General features: G+C 42.7%; 1 protein-coding gene across 5 annotated transcripts in view; it reads right to left on the bottom strand.

Annotated features, from left to right (window-relative positions):
- Positions 1 to 1,230: 1,230 nt before the first annotated feature.
- Positions 1,231 to 18,927, bottom strand: part of nfat5a (nuclear factor of activated T cells 5a) — a 28,770-nt gene continuing 11,073 nt past the window's right edge. Inside the window, exons 1-13 of one of the 5 annotated variants that reach the window (XM_058646530.1) lie at positions 13,477 to 13,568; positions 12,209 to 12,251; positions 11,556 to 11,618; positions 10,374 to 11,004; positions 10,080 to 10,263; positions 9,283 to 9,473; positions 9,021 to 9,193; positions 8,609 to 8,743; positions 8,456 to 8,508; positions 8,178 to 8,310; positions 7,718 to 7,899; positions 5,510 to 7,589; positions 1,231 to 4,442 (exon numbers count right to left, since the gene is read on the bottom strand). In XM_058646530.1, the coding sequence (XP_058502513.1) occupies positions 4,039 to 4,442; positions 5,510 to 7,589; positions 7,718 to 7,899; positions 8,178 to 8,310; positions 8,456 to 8,508; positions 8,609 to 8,743; positions 9,021 to 9,193; positions 9,283 to 9,473; positions 10,080 to 10,263; positions 10,374 to 10,957 (4,119 nt within the window). In that variant the 5' untranslated portion in view covers positions 10,958 to 11,004; positions 11,556 to 11,618; positions 12,209 to 12,251; positions 13,477 to 13,568 and the 3' untranslated portion in view covers positions 1,231 to 4,038. Of the gene's footprint in view, positions 4,443 to 5,509; positions 7,590 to 7,717; positions 7,900 to 8,177; positions 8,311 to 8,455; positions 8,509 to 8,608; positions 8,744 to 9,020; positions 9,194 to 9,282; positions 9,474 to 10,079; positions 10,264 to 10,373; positions 11,005 to 11,555; positions 11,619 to 12,208; positions 12,252 to 13,476; positions 13,606 to 18,927 lie in introns of those variants that run through there. The other 4 variants (XM_058646529.1, XM_058646531.1, XM_058646527.1 and 1 more) reach the window with 4 other exon arrangements.

Genomic DNA, 18,927 nt, shown 5'->3' with positions numbered 1-18,927 from the left:
AAAACAAGTTTCTGTTCTTTGCTCCATACAACAAAGAAATCATTCAAACTGATTCATTTGGTTTCAAGAACATCTTCATTTGCAGGTTTGGTTTAACACTGATGACCAAACAAGTACTCGATACATCGAGAAAGTAATCGACGGATGACTCCATTATGAAAATAATCTTTAGTTGCAGCCCTAATATTTGCTTTACGTCCACCTGATTACCAATTTCAGTCATAAACTTCATCATCAACCTGCTCTTAATTTCAGGAAAACACCAGCAGTGATAATTCTGTGCCATGAGCGTAAACTGAAAACTTTAGTTCTTCTTTTTTTTTTTACAAAAATACTCTACATTTTGATACATGGATAGAAAATTCTAAAAAAGATAAGTTACTTTAAAATGGATCACGAACAGCTGCAGGACAAAAATAGTATGACTATGAAAATGTAAACAGAATCATATGCGAGCGACGCCAACTCCTTAACAGTTGAAGTATCGTGGAAAAAAACTTGGACTTGTGATAACGCCAAATTGGCCAACGTTGTAGATATGGAAAATACAGCAGTGTTACTTTGCATCAAAAATAGAGAGTAATGTGATGAGAAATGTTTCAAAAATGGTCGGAAGTGTAAATAAACCATCAATGAGACGTAGTACCTTTACATGTCATGTATAAATGTACTAAAAACAAAGCAACGTGCTGAACTGCGATCGGTGTCGAGAGCTGCATAATTCAAATGAGCAAATAATAAAAAAAAAATAATGAGTAAACATGATGAGGGCTTTTCCAAAAAACAAACAAACAAACAAAAAAGGACATGTGTGAGACAAGATGGTGAAGATTGACAACAAGAGCTTTGGTTTGCCTGGGTGCCCTCCAGTCTGACCCCCACTGACCCTCCCTCTCTCTCTCTCTCTCTCTCTCCACTCAACTCTGCCACAACACTAACACATGATGCCAACGCTGTTGATAGAAGTACAAAGTGTTAACATAGCAACATCACATCAGAAGTGACCGTCACTCCTGCACATAGCACCATAGACTAGAAAAATGGCAGCCTCTATGTAACAGAGATTTCATTTTAACCAGTGAACACACCCCCTCCCCCCCCAACACCACCCCACCCCCTCCCCGTTCACAACACAAGGGACGAGGACTGGGTGCCAACTTCACATGGTGCCAGCCTGCGCACGGTACCAACACTGAGACAAACAAAAAACTTAAATATCCAAACACAACACAAGGTAAAACCGTCTCAAGTGACAGACTCAACGGTAAATAGTACATCATCATCATCATCATCATCATCATCATCATCAACAACAACAACAACAACAACAACAACAAAAAAACCTTCATTTCAAAGCACAGTCTAAATATATCAGTCATTTTTCTGGTTTTGTCAGTGTGAAGAAACCTGACAATGCTTTTGTGGGAATGGCTAATTTTGATAGACTTGCCTGGACTGAGTGTGAACACGACGAGGGATCCGACAGTGAGCAGACGTTCTATACAAACTTGACCTCAAAAAAATATTCTGGGAATATGAGAAAATGTAAAAATGCTTGGTTAACATGTATTTACCTTTTACAAAGACGATGGCTGTCTGTCTTTTGTTTTTTTCTGGGTTTTTTACTTTTTTACTGGACATTTCCGAGTACAAATTCAGCTTTTGTGAGTAGAGAGCCGTGTATGGATATAAGGATTAGCTGGTTACACAAAAGAGGTTATAAAGTGCTTGAGATAAAATGTTTATAAAAACACAACACTCCATTTTTCACGAGTGGACAGTTCCTTTTTCCATTCACTTTAGATTGGTAAAAGTTGCCAACTTCAGAAAAAAAAGAAAGAAAGAAAGAAAGAAAAAAACAAAAAGATAGACTCACTACGACGCTTCTGGAGAATTTCACCAAGAAAGCGGATGAGGCCTAAACACTGGCAGGTGCTTAAAAGGCCACAAAAGGCCAAGTCACATTATTCTTTTAGGTTGAATCTCATTTATGAGTGTTTCATATTCACTCCCCTCTCTGAACTTTTAAGGACTTTGACTTCATATTTGTGTTTGTGTTAGCAGAGCTGACGTCAACATTCAACTGTCCTCCATCTATAGCAAAACATTCTACAAATTAATGGAAGATAAATTTCACTTACTTACTCCTAGAGTATAATTTAATCCAACTGCTGACATGTGCAAACACGAGGGTTTGATTTATTAGAAAAAACATCTACAAAGATGATTGAAGAATAAAAGGTCCAGTGTGTAACATTAAGGAGGGTTTATTGGCCCAAACTGTGCGTGTGTGTAAACCGCTTTCAAATAAAAACGGTTTTGTTTTCGTAGCCTTGTATATGTACTGTAGGCAAATGCTACAATGTTTCTACAGTAGCTTTGAAGGGACAAACCAGTAAAAGCATGTGTTTTACATTTGAAACTAATAGCAACTGTTTGACCGCTGGTAACATGTTTAATTCACTCCCTGTTCAAATAACTAAATACAGATTTATTTAATTTTTTTTAATCAGCGTTAGTAGGAACACTAATACCCAAGTGAACATGCTCATTTCTTCTCTGCTTGATTTCTACAGCCCATGACAGAGATGTGCATTCATCTTGTGGCTGTTAGCATAGCCGCTATCCATTTACGTTTTCAAGCAAATCATACTTTTACAACTTGGGACACTTAATTCCATTAGCAGCGGAAAATGGTTTACATGCCGTTGTATTTCATTCTTGCTGTTAAATGTTTGTTTTATGTAAATCACATTGAGTTGCCATTGTGTATGAAATGTGCTATATAAATAAAGCTGCCTTGCCTTTAAAACAAGGGACAGGTGTGAGAGATAAAAACAACACAACAAACCACTATTCAAGCCACTGAGCTTAACTGTAATGGCAACGTGGTCAAAAATCAAAGCTAATTTTAGTGTGGAAGAGGCTTTAATGGTAACTAAATCTCCTCTACTGCAGCTAACTCCACCCAGTGCCTAATTAAACAAAACAAAACAAAAAAAAAAGCCAAGAAGTGGGCTGAGAGCCGAGTGAGGGAGACTACAGGGCAGTGAGGGGGCGTGGCCTGTTTGTGAATTCTGTCCTAGAGAGGCGGGGGAAAAGGGGGAGGAGTCTGGGACAAGCTTTGTGCTGATTAGACAAGAGGGTGATGAAAGAGTGGACTAAAAATAGCTAATGGCATAGATAGATAATCACATGTTTCGATACTTAACACTAAACGGTGAAGACGTACACATGGATCAGTAAACAACGTTACTAAATATCCACATGCACTGGTTTATACTTGAAAAAAGCAGTTTAGAGCTTTAGTTCCACTTTAATTCTTACACACTGGACCTTTTAATATTGCAAAATTACTTAATTCCTGTCCTAATGCCAGGTAACCTCTCCATATACACAGAGCCTTACAGTCTCTGCTTTTGAGTGAAGTGAGTTTTCATGCTCACAAAATGAGATTCTTCCTGCATCTGACACTTAACTGTATGTGCAATGTGATGCCCACACCCTGGCTGTCTGTTTTACCCTCTGCCTGCACTTACAGCCTCAGCTCCATCACATTTCTATTCCCCATTTCACCGTGTCACCGACATTCTTCATCCCTTTCCAGTTTCACCACTAAACCTGATAGACATGTATCATAATCATCTCCTGGGCTCACATTATTAAAATAACATAAACAAAAAAAAACACTGCATTTCTGAGACTGATGTTTAAAGCTGTTATTACAGGCCTCTCTGATCCTGCAAGAGGGGTAATAACAAAGGCGGCTTCATCAATTCAAGGTCAATGGATTGAAGAAAGCTGTAATTCATGATAAAAATGTCATAATGACAGAGTTACATTAGATCATAATTTGGGTTTTTAGATAAAAGGGGCATTTGATTATTTAAATATTTAAAATGTTTCGACATTTTTGTAGCACTGGTGCCTAAAACCACACACTGCCACTCCTGTTTGTTAATATTAGGATGTAAAACTTTCAGCTACATATCACTCACTCTTGTTTGGGAACACACTGTCCAATTGTTTTTTTTTTTACTACTTCTGTAGGCTTTCAAGTAGGTCCTCAATTTTATCCATGCTTGACGACGCAGATATTGATGCCTGCAATTGATTCTGTAAGCTGTTCTGCATCTGTGTCTGTAGACTGGTCTGCATTGGAGTCGGCAGGCTTGTTTCTATGTTTGCCTGTAAGGTGGACTGCAGGGCCGTTTGTGGATTTGTCTGCATTGCGTTTTGCAGGCTGGTCTGCATGGCGTTCTCTAAACGGGACTGAATTTGTGCCTGGAGGGTGTTCTGTAAGCTGCTGTGCATGGAGGCTGGCATTGAGGAGGCAGCTTGGGTCATGGACTGGTCCAACAGGGGCTGCATGTGGCTGGAGTTCTGAGCCTGGCTCTGAGCGGGCAGGGGGGATCCGGATGAATTGAGCAGCTGTGGGGAGTCTGGGAGGAAGAGAAAATGGCATTAATTGAAGTGATGGTAACTGTGGTGCAACTTGGACACATGTTTAACTCTATGGGTTGTGCATGGCAGTGCCCATTTCCATCAAGCAGTTTGGTTCAGTTTAGTTTGTTCCACAGTTTTGTGTTTCAAATATCAAATGCTATGCTATGTTGATTTGGTACAGCATGGTACGGTTTGGAATGGTAAAGCCCTGGGCCAGGTTTGCGTTTCAACAGAACAGTGCCTTTATTTGGTGGGCGGGGCCGGGCGTGGGCTGTGCCATAGTACCAGTGTGACGACAATGAATGACTACATTGAATGCTACACAACGGACAACAATGGAGGACGTCCGGCAGCTCAACAAGACGTTAAGTTTTGTATGAAAATAGATAGATAGTCGCAAGGGAGTTACATTTTTCTGTCGCCCCATTCAGATGACTGTCCTGGGTGAACTTATGGAACCCTGAACTTACTGTACCATTTTACTCTGGTACCTCAAAGGAAGGGTGCCCTAGAAATTAAACAGTAAGGGCTACTTATTTTGGTACTATTCCCAATGGAAACGCAAACAAATGCGAACTGTACCAAAACAAACTGCACTACTCGGTGGAGATGTGGCTCAGAGTACCAAATAATCAATCTGCATGGTCCCTTCTGTTGAGGTACCTGACACCTAAACGGTGGAGCTCGACACACTGCAGTGCCTTCAACAGGTCACCAGAGAAACATCACTTGTGATCAAAAGATGGGGGTTTAAAAAGACAAAATGCACCAATTTTAAAGCTCTAGTTCGTAGATTTTAAATAGAATTAGAAAAAGCATTAGAAAAGAGAAAATTCAAGGCAGTTGGTTTTTCGTCAATGTGATGTCACACTATTTACATACATGACACACCTAAGGCCATCTGGCCTACACTACACACCCTGCAGTGGAAACACAAGCCAGAGCTGGGTTTAGAATTTTAAACTGTGCCATGGCGAGCTGAACTATGCCAAATTGCTTGGTAGAAATGAAGCTTTGCTGATTAATTGTACTTCGAACATAAGGAAGCCTAAAATCATCTTACCATTCTGGATGCCAAACACAAACAGGTTGGCTTGTCCTTGTGGAGCCACATTCCCACCCACGGTTGTCTGGAAAAGCTGCTCTGGTGGCTGCTGGCCCGGGCTGGTGACAACACCCATACCACCTTGAACCACAAAGATGGTTGTGCCAGGGGCGGCCGCCTGATTGTTCAGCTCCTGTGAGCTAATGGTGCTCTGCAGGCCGGACAGAGATGTCTGTGGTAGGAACATCTCTACAGGTTGACTGTTTGAGACGCTGCCGGGGCTTGGGCCCACCTGCATCGGCTGCTGCTCCTGGAACATACTCTGCTGTTGATTCTCATTGGATGTTGAGTTGTTGCCTGAGGAGCTCTGGTCTTGGAAGGACATGGGCTCTGCTGGGTGGGGCTGAGGGATTCCAACACTAATGCTCCCTATAGGGGAAGGGCCTTGGTTCTGGGTGCTGAAGAGTAGAGTTGGTGGCATAACCTGATGGTTAAGATCTGTTGTGCAGAGGAGCAGGCCTGTCTGCTGGGGCTGAGAGAGTTGGCTCTGGGGCACAGGGTTGGCCTGTGAGTGGCTGGGAATACTTTGGAACAAGGAGCCCTGTTGGCCCATGGAAAGCTGTGGTGGCTGTTGCTGGTTCTGCTGTGCAGACTGCTGTTGCTCCATGGGGGTGCTCTGTTGTTGCATTTGGGAAAGCTGAGCTTGGGGTTGGTTCTGGAACACTGTAACAGACTGGGGCTGGTTGGTAGAGGTCTCCATAGATGAGATGAACGCCAACTGTTGCTGTTGTTGTGGAGGATTTGGGGAAAGGTAAATGGTTGACCCAGTGGACTGCTGCTCTGAGCCGAGACTGCCACCCGTCAGAACAGTCAGTGTATTCTGCAGCAGGGCAGCCTGGACCTGTTGTTGGGAATCTTGGGTCTCAGCAAGGGGCCTGGGTGATTGGAAAAGCTGTTGTGGGGGGGATGTGTGGGATGGAGGCTGCGTTGGGAAGCTGGTCTGAATGGTGAGCAGCTCTCCGGCCTGTTGTAGGAGGGACACTGGCTGCTGGACTTGTGATGTGGAGTGGATCTGTGGCTGGAGCAACTCAGCCTGAAACTGCTGCTGTAAATTCTCCAAGACCTGCTGCTCTTGCAGTTGTTGCTGCTGCTGTTGTAAGTTGCTCAGTGCTTGATTTTGTTGTTGCTGCTGTTGCTGTTGTAGTTGATGGTGTTGTAAATTGGTGAGCATTTGATTCTGTTGTTGCTGATCTGGAAGCTGAATGTTAAGGACTTGCTGTTGTTGATTCTGTTGTAACTGTTGCTGCTGTTGAATATTCTCCATGAGTTGTTGTTGGATCTGCATGTTGGTAAGTACTTGCTGTTGCTGTTGTAGATGTTGCTGCTGCTGTTGATGCTGAATGTTATCAAGGATCTGCTGTTGTTGCTGCATTTGTTGATGCTGTTGAAACTGTTGCTCTATTTGTTGCTGTTGCTGTTGCATCTGTAACTGTTGTTGTGGAGACAGGGAATTATCTGTGGTTCCCAATCGAAGACTGTTCATGTTTTCTTGGACATGCTGCTGAAGAGAGTCTGGAGAGGGTGAGGGGCTGTACAGCACAGAGTTTAGTTGCTGCTGGGCTACTGCTGCCTCCAACACCTGCTGGAGTGTGGTGTTACCTCCGGCCTGTAGCTCCCTTACTGCCCTCTCAAGCTGGGCCACCCCTTCCTGGGGGAACAAGGGAACCTGTGACTGTTGAGGCTGTGGCTGAGATGGAGCTGATATCTGGGGCATGGACACAACCCCGGCCCCTCCATTATTGCTGGAATTCTCAGGAGACAGGCTTTCCTGAGGCTCTCGAAGGAATTGCTGAGGGACATCTGGTGTCACAGGAGGGATTGTGGTGTCTCCTGACACTGGAAAGGATGCTGGAGATGCAATGTCTTGCTTTTGTATGGTACTGAGAGACTCTAGGGTGGGGAAAACAGGGGGCGCTTGGGGAAGCTCCACATCTTCAGATTGCAAGGGCATTGAGTTTTGAAAGGACTCTCCTCCTGGATGAGGACTAGAGCTGAGCTCCAGGGTCTGCTGGACTGAGGCAAGAGGGTCTTGGGATGGCTGAGAAGAGAGAGGAAACAACAACATTACAGACTGTAATTCTGTAGTGCATTGGAGTTCAAACTGCTCTTTTGGATCACAGTTTAGATACTTTCATGCCTCTTAATTAAGAAAAAAATCCATCTTACTTTAAAGACACCTGTAGGTGCTGGATTGCTAGATACTTCCATCGGTGTGTCCTCTTGTTTGGAAGGCTGACCCGAGCAGTCAGTTCGCTCAGCGGACATAGATTTCATCTGACCGTCAAATAAACACGTCTTAACCAGAGAGGGCCCCTCTGTTTTTACTGTCTGGACATTTGAATCATCAGCTGAGGGTAGGAGTGGAAACACAGGATAGTGACAGTTTAAGTGAACAATCACAAAGGAATTCATTCTCTGAAAGAAAATGTTTAAAAGCCAATGCAAGGGAACACTGTTCAAAGTTCACAGTATAGTTACAGTTCCTCAAAATTGTGAAAAAACAGAACTCAATCGACTCATCTTTTAAATACGACCTTCAAGAGGCTTGTAACACTTAAAAGATTAGCACTGTGTGGTGTGAAAATGACCAACTTTGTAACATCTGGGCTTTAGTCAGTGGCTGTACCTGAGTCTGGAGTGTAGGTGAAGGGCTGAGCATCATGTGATCTTCCAGCATTGGTCATCACATAGATACCCACAGACACGGGAGAAGTGATGGACTGGTTGTGAAATGGAGGGGCTGTCACGATCAAATGGTTCTGGAAAACATTTAGAGATCCAAAAGAGCAATCACAATAATGGTAGAATCATATTAGGTCTATGTTAAATAAAAACAGCTATTGCAGCAGCTTCTATTACTGCAGAAGAAACACCAACATATTTATACATTTCTATTGCATCTACCTGATGGAAAAGGTCCATGTCAATCTTTGCCTCGGCTTGCCAGGAATTATCATCTGTAATAAACAACATAGATGTTTTATTTCTTCCATACACTGGGAGGTTACTGTAAATCCAGTGACTAACAAACAAAAAACACCAAACTTGCAACATCACCTGCAATGTTCTCCTGAAAAACAACCTTAGTTCCTTTGAGGAAGTTCTTTCCAATGATAAAAACTTCCTCTCCTCCTCTCACTGAGCAGCTGTGAAGACTCTTCCTCAGAATCTCTGGCACTCCAGCTGGCTGGGCTGTACAAGGGTTACAAGATTGAAAATAAAGGACTGAGGGTTCGATGGTCTGTTCTGACCAAAGCGGTGTTACATGGGCCTTACACTAATGCCATGTTTCCACTACATGGTCCCAGCTCGCCTCACCTTAAGAGTTCCTGCAGACCATTGTTGTGTGTGTTTTCAATACGGTGCAAGAGCTGAGACAAAGACTTCCACTAAGGTTCTAGTTCCTAGTAGAAGTTCCTGTACCAGAAATGTGCCATTTTATCGTTCAGATTGTGTCTGATATACTCACTGCAGAGAATGGGTGATGAAGGAACCTGCAGAGTGAGGTTGGATCCATCAGACTGGGGGATGACTACTCTAAAAGCAAGCCTGGCACGGGTGCTCTTCTTCTTAGAACCTGCCACACCAATACGGGCCTCCACGTCTGCATTACGCAGCTTCAAGATTCCTACACAGTCCACCCTGTAGACAGCACATTATGAGGTGAAACATCAGTGCTGCAGAAGGATTAACTTGCCCAGAATTATGCCCATACACACAAAAAACCTTACGCAAGTGTCATGTCATTGCTCGGCTCCAGGGGGATCTCAATAACAGTTGTGCCTTCAATGTCCACCTCTTTGCACGCGGTGGTGTTGCGTCCAGTCACTCTACAAGCCTGGTAGAATCCATGAGGTTTCACTCTGCCCGCATCATTTGCTACAAACACCTGCAGCACAACTGGCTCATTCACACCCTCTAACTGCGGACAAACCAGAAGATTGTAAATAAAAATTACAACATTAAAGTAAATAATTACCTTGTATGAAGCACACAGTGAAGTAAACGGTTTGTATGTATACAGTGCTTTTCTAGTCTTGATGACCACTCAAATCTGATCTGCTTTCCACTGCAGTTTTGCATTTCACCCATTCACTCACACATTCATACAGCGCAACTACGTGCGGCACATTTTCTCTCATACGTCTATCCAATCTATCAAGATCAACTATCCAAGACATTCACACGCTGCTGGCACAGCTGTCAGGAGCAACTCGGGGTTAAGTGTCTTGCCTAGGGACACATCGGCACGTAGGTTAGCAGAGCTGGGGATCACACCATGACTTCTGGTTAGTCTTTGAAAGATGACCCGCTCTACCTCTGATCCACTGCCGCCCCACAAGCAAATGTGCATACAGAGCAACTCTTCCTTTTTAAAAAAAAGATGCATAATGAGATGAAGCTCATACACAAATTTGTGCAAATGTTAATCTGCTTCCTGTGTTCTCAGGTTTTGCAGACTTACTATATCTTGTGCATTTTTATTCCATCATTGCCAGCTTAGGTGGAAATATTTTCTTAGTCAAACCTTTACAGTGGGGAATCCCTGCTGTGTGCGGTCCTTGACAGAACCCCGACTGCCCTCGGTCAGATAGCGAGCTCTGTGTTGGGTCTCTGGCTGCACCAGGATCTTCAGTTCCTTCCCATCACTCCTCTGGGGGAACTGAGCAGAGAGTGACCCACCTTTCACTGCAGTCCCTGAATCAAGAGAGCTGCAGGGCAACACAAATCCAGAAATTCAATTTACCCACAAGACAAAACTGAATAATTCTTCCCAAACCCCTACAAAGGATCACAAGTATCTGTGTTAACAGAACCTCACCTGGCTATAGAACTGGTCTTGTCTGTGCTCAGCTGTGAGAGGACAAAGTGCGGGGCCTTGGCACTGTCAGCATCAAACACATCCATGCTGTCTTCTGGAGGAGCAGGCTTTGGGCCAGGCCGCTGGCGAGGCGTACGTTTTCTAGATTTGCGTGGCACCTCTGTGTTGTCATTGTAGGAGATGGAGCTGATCAAGCTGAAGTTTGAAACTGAATCGTCAGCCCACATGCTGCTGCTGTGCTCAGAGTCTGGACCCAGTGGACCAGATATGGTAGGCTCCTCTTGGCAAGACATCTGGCTGTCATCAAATAGGTCTTCGGGTGGTGGAGATATGCTCAACACGGGCCTCCGCTTGGATGGTGTGTTCTGAGGCTGCTGGACTCCTAGCCCTGACAACACTCCTGAACCTATGTCTCCTGCTGTGGCGCTTGCTGCGCTGATGCCTCTGCCTGGGCCGGATACAGAACCCTCCATACCTTGCATCTCTGAAGTTCCGGCACCTTCCCCTCCAGTGGAGTGGAGATGCTGGGGAACCTTGAGATGGTCTGAGGGTGATGTGGAGGGGCCAGCGGTTGGGACTCCCATGTCCAGGGAAGAAGAGGCAGGGGGGCTGGAGGTGGAAGAGGTGGCATCTGTAGTAGTATACACATGTACATGAGTTAGTACCGATGTTCTGCACAGAGCAGGCTAGCAGTCCCATTCAAGCAGCTAAATTTGTGCATAATTTGTATTGATTTCCCCTCTTCCCGACTCTAATTTCAATAGACTATGTGGGTTATTTTGCTCTCACTGTGCATGCGAGAGCTGTCAAGCACTGATTAAACATTTTGAAGTTAAAGTTGAGAAGGGTACTATAGGTCCCACAGTGTGTTGATTCCTACAAAACCTTTCTCAATTAAAAATCAATGTGACAAAACTGACATGCTTTGTTTACCAAAACAAACGCAAGCTACAAATTGTAACATACACATTGCCAGAAAACAAACATAAACAAAATCTGGTCAATTTTTTTTGTACAGCCAAATTTGCAAGCTGGTAACATGGCTCCAAATGAAATTTGCCAGGGTTACAGTACATTTTGTGCAATGTGCATTCAGTAGTAAACAGTAGTTTGCGCATGCCAATTGGAAGATTTGGTTGGGACTGAGCGTAGCCATGGAGACAGAATAAACAAGCCTCTGACCTATGGAGCAGTGAACTGCAGACCATTTTATATGCAGACACTCCCTGCCTCAGAGGGAACTTCCTGCAATAAAAACGAGACAGCCAATGAGCAACAAGAGAGCTGATCATTCAAGACTCAACTTCTGTCAGTCAGTAAACTGGATGAGTTCATATACTTGATGAAGAAGTAACTTTAGAAGTTGACCATTTAAAGACACTTTCAAGTATGTTTATTTGGTTAATGATCTGAAGCATTTTGCAGTAGTCATGCTTTTGCTTGTGCTGCTAAGGGCCAGCTGGGTCAGACAGGGTGGTGACAAAACAGCATTACAAAAGCTCTCTCCAATGTGACTGTAAACCAGTTATTTTGGACTTCAGATGAATTCTCAATCCTTTATAGTTAAAGCTGATGGAAACTGCTCTGAAACCATGATCCAAGATCAGATCAGATTTTTTTTTTTGCTGTGCTAAATGAAAAAGACAGGCCATTGACTACCAGGGGCAAATTCACTGTTGCTGCTTTTAGCTGCAAAGCTCAACAATTCTGAATCCTCATTATATCTTAATGTGACCTACTATTGTGTGGGGGGGAGATTATCTGTGGATGTGCAAAGGCTGTTCCTGCTTTAGGGCACTTTTAATGCATTTAAAAATAAAATCTGATACTGATACCTTCAGACTGCTGCGCTAAATCAAAGGTGCTGGTACACAGACTCTGAAACAGAATATAATGTCATTACTTGACAGCTGTCAGAGATAACTGCTAAAGAAAGCCAAAGGACAGCACTGGTTTTTACACTGCATGGGGTTTTGCTTTGTCTCTGCCTAAAAAGGTGAAGTGACAGAAACCACTGAGCACAAGCATGACAAGAAAGAGTGCTGCTGACAAAAAAAATGAGTGGCACAGGAAAGAACAAGCTATGTTGCCATGCTGTTAATGAAAACCCAACATTTCTTAGAGCTGTTATTCAGAATAAAGATTAAAAAATTATATTCACAAAGATACTTGCACATTATTTGAGTTTATAAAGTGGTCTAAAATTATATTAATGCATATTTTTATATCTTGTTTTCTGGTCTATCAACATGTATGTGCATTTCAAATATCAAATGTCGTGAAAGGCCGTGTACCATCCCCACTTTTTGGCTCTGTTCAGTTGAGGCAACGCCGCAGTCAATTGTCAGTAAAAAAAATAAACTATGAAGCTGTTAACACATTTGAGCTGATGTGTTTATCACCTACAGCCATTTAAGACATAATTCTCCAATGCTTTTGCTTTATTTACGTCTGTGCATACTGAAGCATGCGATATATAGGATTTTTGGTTTGTATTGGATTTTTCATTCAAGTGATTTTGACCAGTATTGGACCGGTACTGTATCGGCTCTAGTTTATATATGTATCTCCGTCATGGAGAGTATATTAAGATGTGAAGATACCATGGCCCGCAAATCTCTGTGACAGCCTGTCTTCGCATATCTTGAGAGGATAAGATATACATTTTAGAACTCGTCAGGCGGTGTGAATCCGTGTTTAGATGTAGACTTAGTAGCTGCACTTACGATAAATCAAAGCCCCAACACAAACAAGCAAGATTAGTAATGTCTCTTCCCAAACTAATGCTACCATTATATATACAGCATAGCACAAATTGGCCATAACATTCTGCTCCACCCTTAATTAGAAGCACCAGGAAAATCCCCCAATATTCCAAGGTGACACCAAATGAGTTTTTTTATTGTATTGTCATGACAGCAGTATTTCAATAAAGTCAATATGTCTCAGAAAGTAGTGAAAGGGTGAAGTTGCCCAGACAAATGACATGAACCCAAATTGGTTTCTTCACCCCTACTGACTTGGGGACTGGTTTGGTAAAAAAAAGAAGAAGAAAGAAACTGATCCCAGATCATGGTTTTCACTGGCTGAGCCGTTAGCTCACCTGAAGCCAGGGCTGCAGATGGAGGAGGTCCTGGCTCTCCCCCACTCTTCTGGCTCATGGTGGGTGGGTTGGTCTGGGTGGACGATGGCTGGAGCTGGAGCTCTTTGGGTAGGAGGTCATATACTGACTCTGCCATAGAGGGTGAGCAGGAGGAGAAAAAATTAGGTTCTGAAAAACATATTTCAGTTTATTAGGAATCTAGCGAAGATTGTCAAAGTCTCCTGACAGAAATGGTGGAGCCTGACTTGTGATTTACAATCTAAAATTGTATTTGTTTTAAATAAGACAACTCTCCACACTTTCACAGATAAAAGACAAAAAAGAATTATATACAGGACTTCCCATATTATGACTTCCATACCAGACACCCAGTCATTGTAGACCTTCAAATGCATAACAGCTAAGGCACAATACTGTTTCCCATACTGTTATCCGTTTGAACTTGGGGAAGTTCAGACTCAAACATGCAACTTTACCTCAGAGCCATTCTGAATGCCCTCTTGGCCATCGGGAGAAAAAAAGGGGTCGGGGAAATCCTAATGTCTTTGAAGGAATAGAAGAACAAAGCATTTGTTTGAACTTGATTCAACAGCCCTAGACTGCAGTTAACTAAATTCACTGCAACCTTTTTTTATCACTGACCAGGCAATAGGTGTGAAGAGATTCTGACAGAATGATAACTTCAGCGAGAATATCATGGTATTGCGGTATTGTGGGTGTAAAATGTGATCTTCTAAAGCTGACTGACAGTGCACACAAACCTGGTCGTAACCAAAGTAATTAAATCATTAAAAACAGACTTGACTTTTAAATACAGTTATTAGCCCATGCCCATGACTGGCAAAACAAAATGTATTACTCCATTTTACTTCCACTCATGAAAGTATAATAACAAAACTACTTGTGTATCACACTCGAGGTGCTTCTCGTTTCCTTGTTCCCTTTTCAGAAATAAGTGGAGGCAATCCCAGAATGATACTGGAAGCAGACCTGGGTCTCATGATCGCACACTTTCTGCTCCATCTACAAAAAAGACAACAAATCACTGCACAGGGCATCTTATGATCAACTAAATTAGGCTCAAAGGGGTTTAGAGTAATAAAAACCTGCAGAGACGTCCCATGATATTTGATGAGGATTCCTGGTAGACCGTAACCAACCACTGCAGCTACACCGGCACAACACACATTTGATGGCAGATGAATACGTAGAAGTGTAGTTGCTATGAAACTGGGAGCTATCATTGGCCTGACATGGATACATCAGCTGTGCATCAGGAGCACCCAGCATGTGTAGTAGTCATCTGATATGCATCTATGACTAAGCACCGCCTGAACGGTAAAACTGACAAGACATATGATCTCTCACTTCTGTGATGACAAGAATGGTGAAAAAGTTCCCAGACAAATTTACCGCTGTTCACACAAAGAATCACACAAGGAATGACACAGAGGCAAAACTCAAACGTGGAGGCACAAGATAAATGATGGGAACAGTTCTCTCAGAAATTACAGTCAAACTTCCATCTTGAGGGAGAACCATCCTTCAGAGTGTGTTGTGCTTTGTTCATGGAGTGAAGAGAGAAGGTCTTTGTGTATGGATGTAATACGGACTGACTGACAACCCGACATGACCTCAGTCTTGACTAACACGCCTTTCACACAGGAGAGAGTGTGTATGATGTGAGTCTACTGTGTGTTCAGGCTTCCATATAAACAGGCAGTCACTTATAACCAGATGCCATCACCATTTCCCAGCTCACACTACATTTCTGATAATGGGTCATTGCGTATATATCACAACACTTACATTATTTATGATTCCTATAGAAGACAGAAAGCCGGATTATCGGGCTGGGTTTAAATATATTTATTTATTTTTGAATAACCTTTAACACGATATTTCAGCCGTCTGTGGCTCTTTGTTCCATACATTTGCCTCCAGCTCTCACCCGAGTCCCGTGTACACTTCACAATTTACAGAGCAGACACACAAATGATGCAGAAAATACATCCTCTGACGAAACGAGCCATGGTCCACCTAAGCAATTACATAAAGGGATGCTATGGGGATATAGATATTAGCAGTCATGCGCGTAAAGTGACTCTCGGTCGTTTTCAACCTCTCTTCTAATATGTTATCTTATGAAGTGATTCAACGAGAGAACGTTTATGTTCTTAAGAAATAAACATAGATAAACCTGCTGGTGCGGGAGTCTAAATAAAAATCAGAAGCCAACAATGCTAAAGTAAACAAAAAATATTTTTTATGTTGTACATTCATAGATGTAAAAGGGCACTATAACACCGTAAATGCCCCCTTTGTGGGATTTTAAATGGACTTATTTACAAAAAACTCATCTAAATCTATTGATGTAAGAAAATTAGGGGAGTGACTATGAAAAATAAACAAAAGGAAACACCACTGACTGTTCGCCTGTCACACAGTTTATTTTCACCTTTAGTATTATTATCATGCATTATAACAGACTGATCATCTTTAACAGAAAAGAGAAGAACAATAATAAGGACAGTGAATCTAACACATTTCACTGCTCGGTCATTTCACTCAGTTTGAGTATGCAAACGCATGACCTGGAGTTCATTCAGTGGTTTTGAATTTACTCATATGCCAGGCTGCTCGGGGACTGAGTGGTATGCAAAACCATGTTTAATATATAACTCACTGAGCACTTTATTGCAAACACAATGTTAATACCAGGGTAGCTCATCCGTTATATCTTCAAACAGCCTTGGTTATTTATGAGAAATAGTTGTGACATTTTGGTTCATGTTGACGTGAACGCATCACATTTCACATCCACCTTTCATGTCCACAGTTTTCACATCCCACACATCTAAGATCTGGTGTCTCCAGTCCAGGGAGGCCACTGAAGAACACTGGACTCATTGTTGTGTTCATGAAACCAGGTTCAAACGACTTTTGCTTTGCGTCAGTCTGCGTTAGCAAAGTGAATTAGCGTTACCACATGATCGCCAATAACTTTGCTGTGGTATCCTTTGTGTTAATGGTGCGGATTATGATCATAACATTATTAATAACAGCCTTCCCTGTCTATTCCACCTTTATACACACAAACCCTCACTTTTTCCTTTGTGTTTATCAGCAGCAGCATCCAAATTTGTCAAAAACTAGTACATTTCCTTCATTTGCTCTGTGTGATGAGAATGACGGTGTCTGAAGGAAGTGTGGCGCTTTCCCGTTATACAATTCTAGCACCAATTGGCTCAAGTTGACTTGACTCGGTTGTTTTGCTTTTCCATTAGTGATAGTACGTTGTACCTGGTGTATTTTTTTAGTACCTGCTCTGGCGAGGTTCCAAGCGAGCTGAGCCAAAACTTAAGTGTGATGTCAACAGACTGTCGGCCACTGACTGGTCAGAGAGTGTCGTCACTGGAAGAGTGATGAACGTAACGTCCAACAATCAAACCAAACAATGCCGAACTGTAGATCACTTGATCTCCAACATCTAACAAGCACATTTCTAAAATCTCTATATTTAACAGAGGAGTCTGGTGTTTTTATCGCAGTACTGTCTGTGTCACACAGAGTCTGCACTCCTGTCATGTTGGATGTACTGGACGATTCGGTGAACTTTTTTTTTTTGATCACCTGATTCTAATGGTTTAGTTACACCGAAAACAGCTGCTTTGCCCGACACTACTTTGTGTTACTTATAAAACCAACAAGAGTGGAGTGGAGTGAAGTAGTGCATATATAGATAAGTTGTTTGGTGTTTTAATTAAAGTTGTCCATAGATTATTTACTAAACTTTAGAAAAAGTCAGTTTTTTATATTAACCCTTCGCCTACGGGATTTGGCATGCATACTTCTCATTACTGTAACTCCTAGACCATTTGTGATATTTAGAAAATTCTAAAACTATGGACTGGCGAACTGTCCAGAGTGTGACCCACCGTTCGCCTTATTTCAGTTGAGATTAGCACAGTAACCCCACGTGACCCTCATGTGGAGGATAAAGCGGTTGAAGACGGATGGATGGAGAGAAAGCAGAGAAAGAGAGTTTTTATACTGCAATATCATGATGGAATATTGTGTTATAATTTTAAGCTCATATTGCCAACCCACTAATGAACATTTGTTTTTACTCAATTCTTTGTCTTTAAGAAATGTTTTTCTAGACACAACCCCCCCCCCCCAAAACAACTCTAAATGCTGCAGTTCATATGCCAGGCCTGTATGTGGTGCTGTCCCGCTGCTACGTAATTACACCAAATACAGAGAAGAGGACGTGGCGCAGGAGCATAAAGCTATCAGGGTTCAGGGTAAGGTTAGAGAGGTGGTGCTGTGCCATCATCATATTTTTTCCCCAAAGTTGTGTATTAGTTGTATACACTCGTTGAAGTGTGTACGGGCCCTAAAACTAGAAATCTGCACACATAAACAGTTTCATTGAAGCTGCCAGCAGTGAAACCTCAAGAAATAACAGGATCAACAAAAAAAATGAAATAAGCTCAAATTAATTTGGTTCCCAACAGAGAAAAAGTTAGAAAATAGATTTGGGTGGCGTTTGTCTCAATTTAGTTTGATAGAAGTCAGATGACATCTAAAATCAGTCATCACAGGAAAAAGCCTGCCAGGGAATGCCCGAAAAAAGTACGCTGCAACACACTGGCCAGCCACGGTGGGCGGACTGAATTTAACCTACACTTAGAACAATTAAATGACCTCATATCATAGTTACGCACGGCTCACATTACACATGCCTCAAGGCTCTGCCAAAAGGCAAGGACGCCAGTCCATTTATATTGTTTGCACCTGGCTTTGAACAGCGGATGACAGAAGAATAGACAGTTCATGAAGGCCATGATTTTGCTGTGAATTAATGTATTGCAGTGCCCAACAGTGGCCACACACACTCATGAACACACAGCAATATGTTAAAGCCAGAGTATTAATTAAAAAAATAACTAGTACTGAAAATAACTAGTACCGCGCGCGGTTCTGAACGGGTTCGAGCCGACCCACGCGGGTCGCCGTGTGCCACGGCTCCCCGCGTGCCTCGCGCTCTCACCCGTTCATTCACCGCGCGCGGTACTAGTTATTTTCAGTACTAGTTATTTTCAGTACTAGTTATTTTCAGCGGCGTCCCCGCGCATGTCGTTCCAAATTTCGAGGGGGATCAGGCGACGTATGGCAAAGTTATAGGGCACTTCCTGTTTAAAATGGCAGACTTCCTGTTCGGTCAAGTGCGTGTCCGTAAACGTGTTCAGGGAACTTCCCTTGTCTTACATATCAAGTTTTGTGCAGATCGGACAATCTTAGAGTTGACTTCCTGTTTCGGGCATTCCACTTCCTGTTGGGAGGTCATCTCTTGCAGACATGCTCAGGACAGGTCCCTGGTGTCACATGAAAGGTTTCGTGCAAATCGGACAACGTACGACAAAGTTAGAGGGCACTTCCTGTTTA

Source organism: Solea solea, chromosome 12 (assembly GCF_958295425.1).
Source record: "Solea solea chromosome 12, fSolSol10.1, whole genome shotgun sequence".
Lineage (NCBI taxonomy): Eukaryota > Metazoa > Chordata > Actinopteri > Pleuronectiformes > Soleidae > Solea > Solea solea.
Note: the sequence above shows the minus strand (reverse complement) of the source record. Positions and strands in the feature narration are given on the sequence as shown.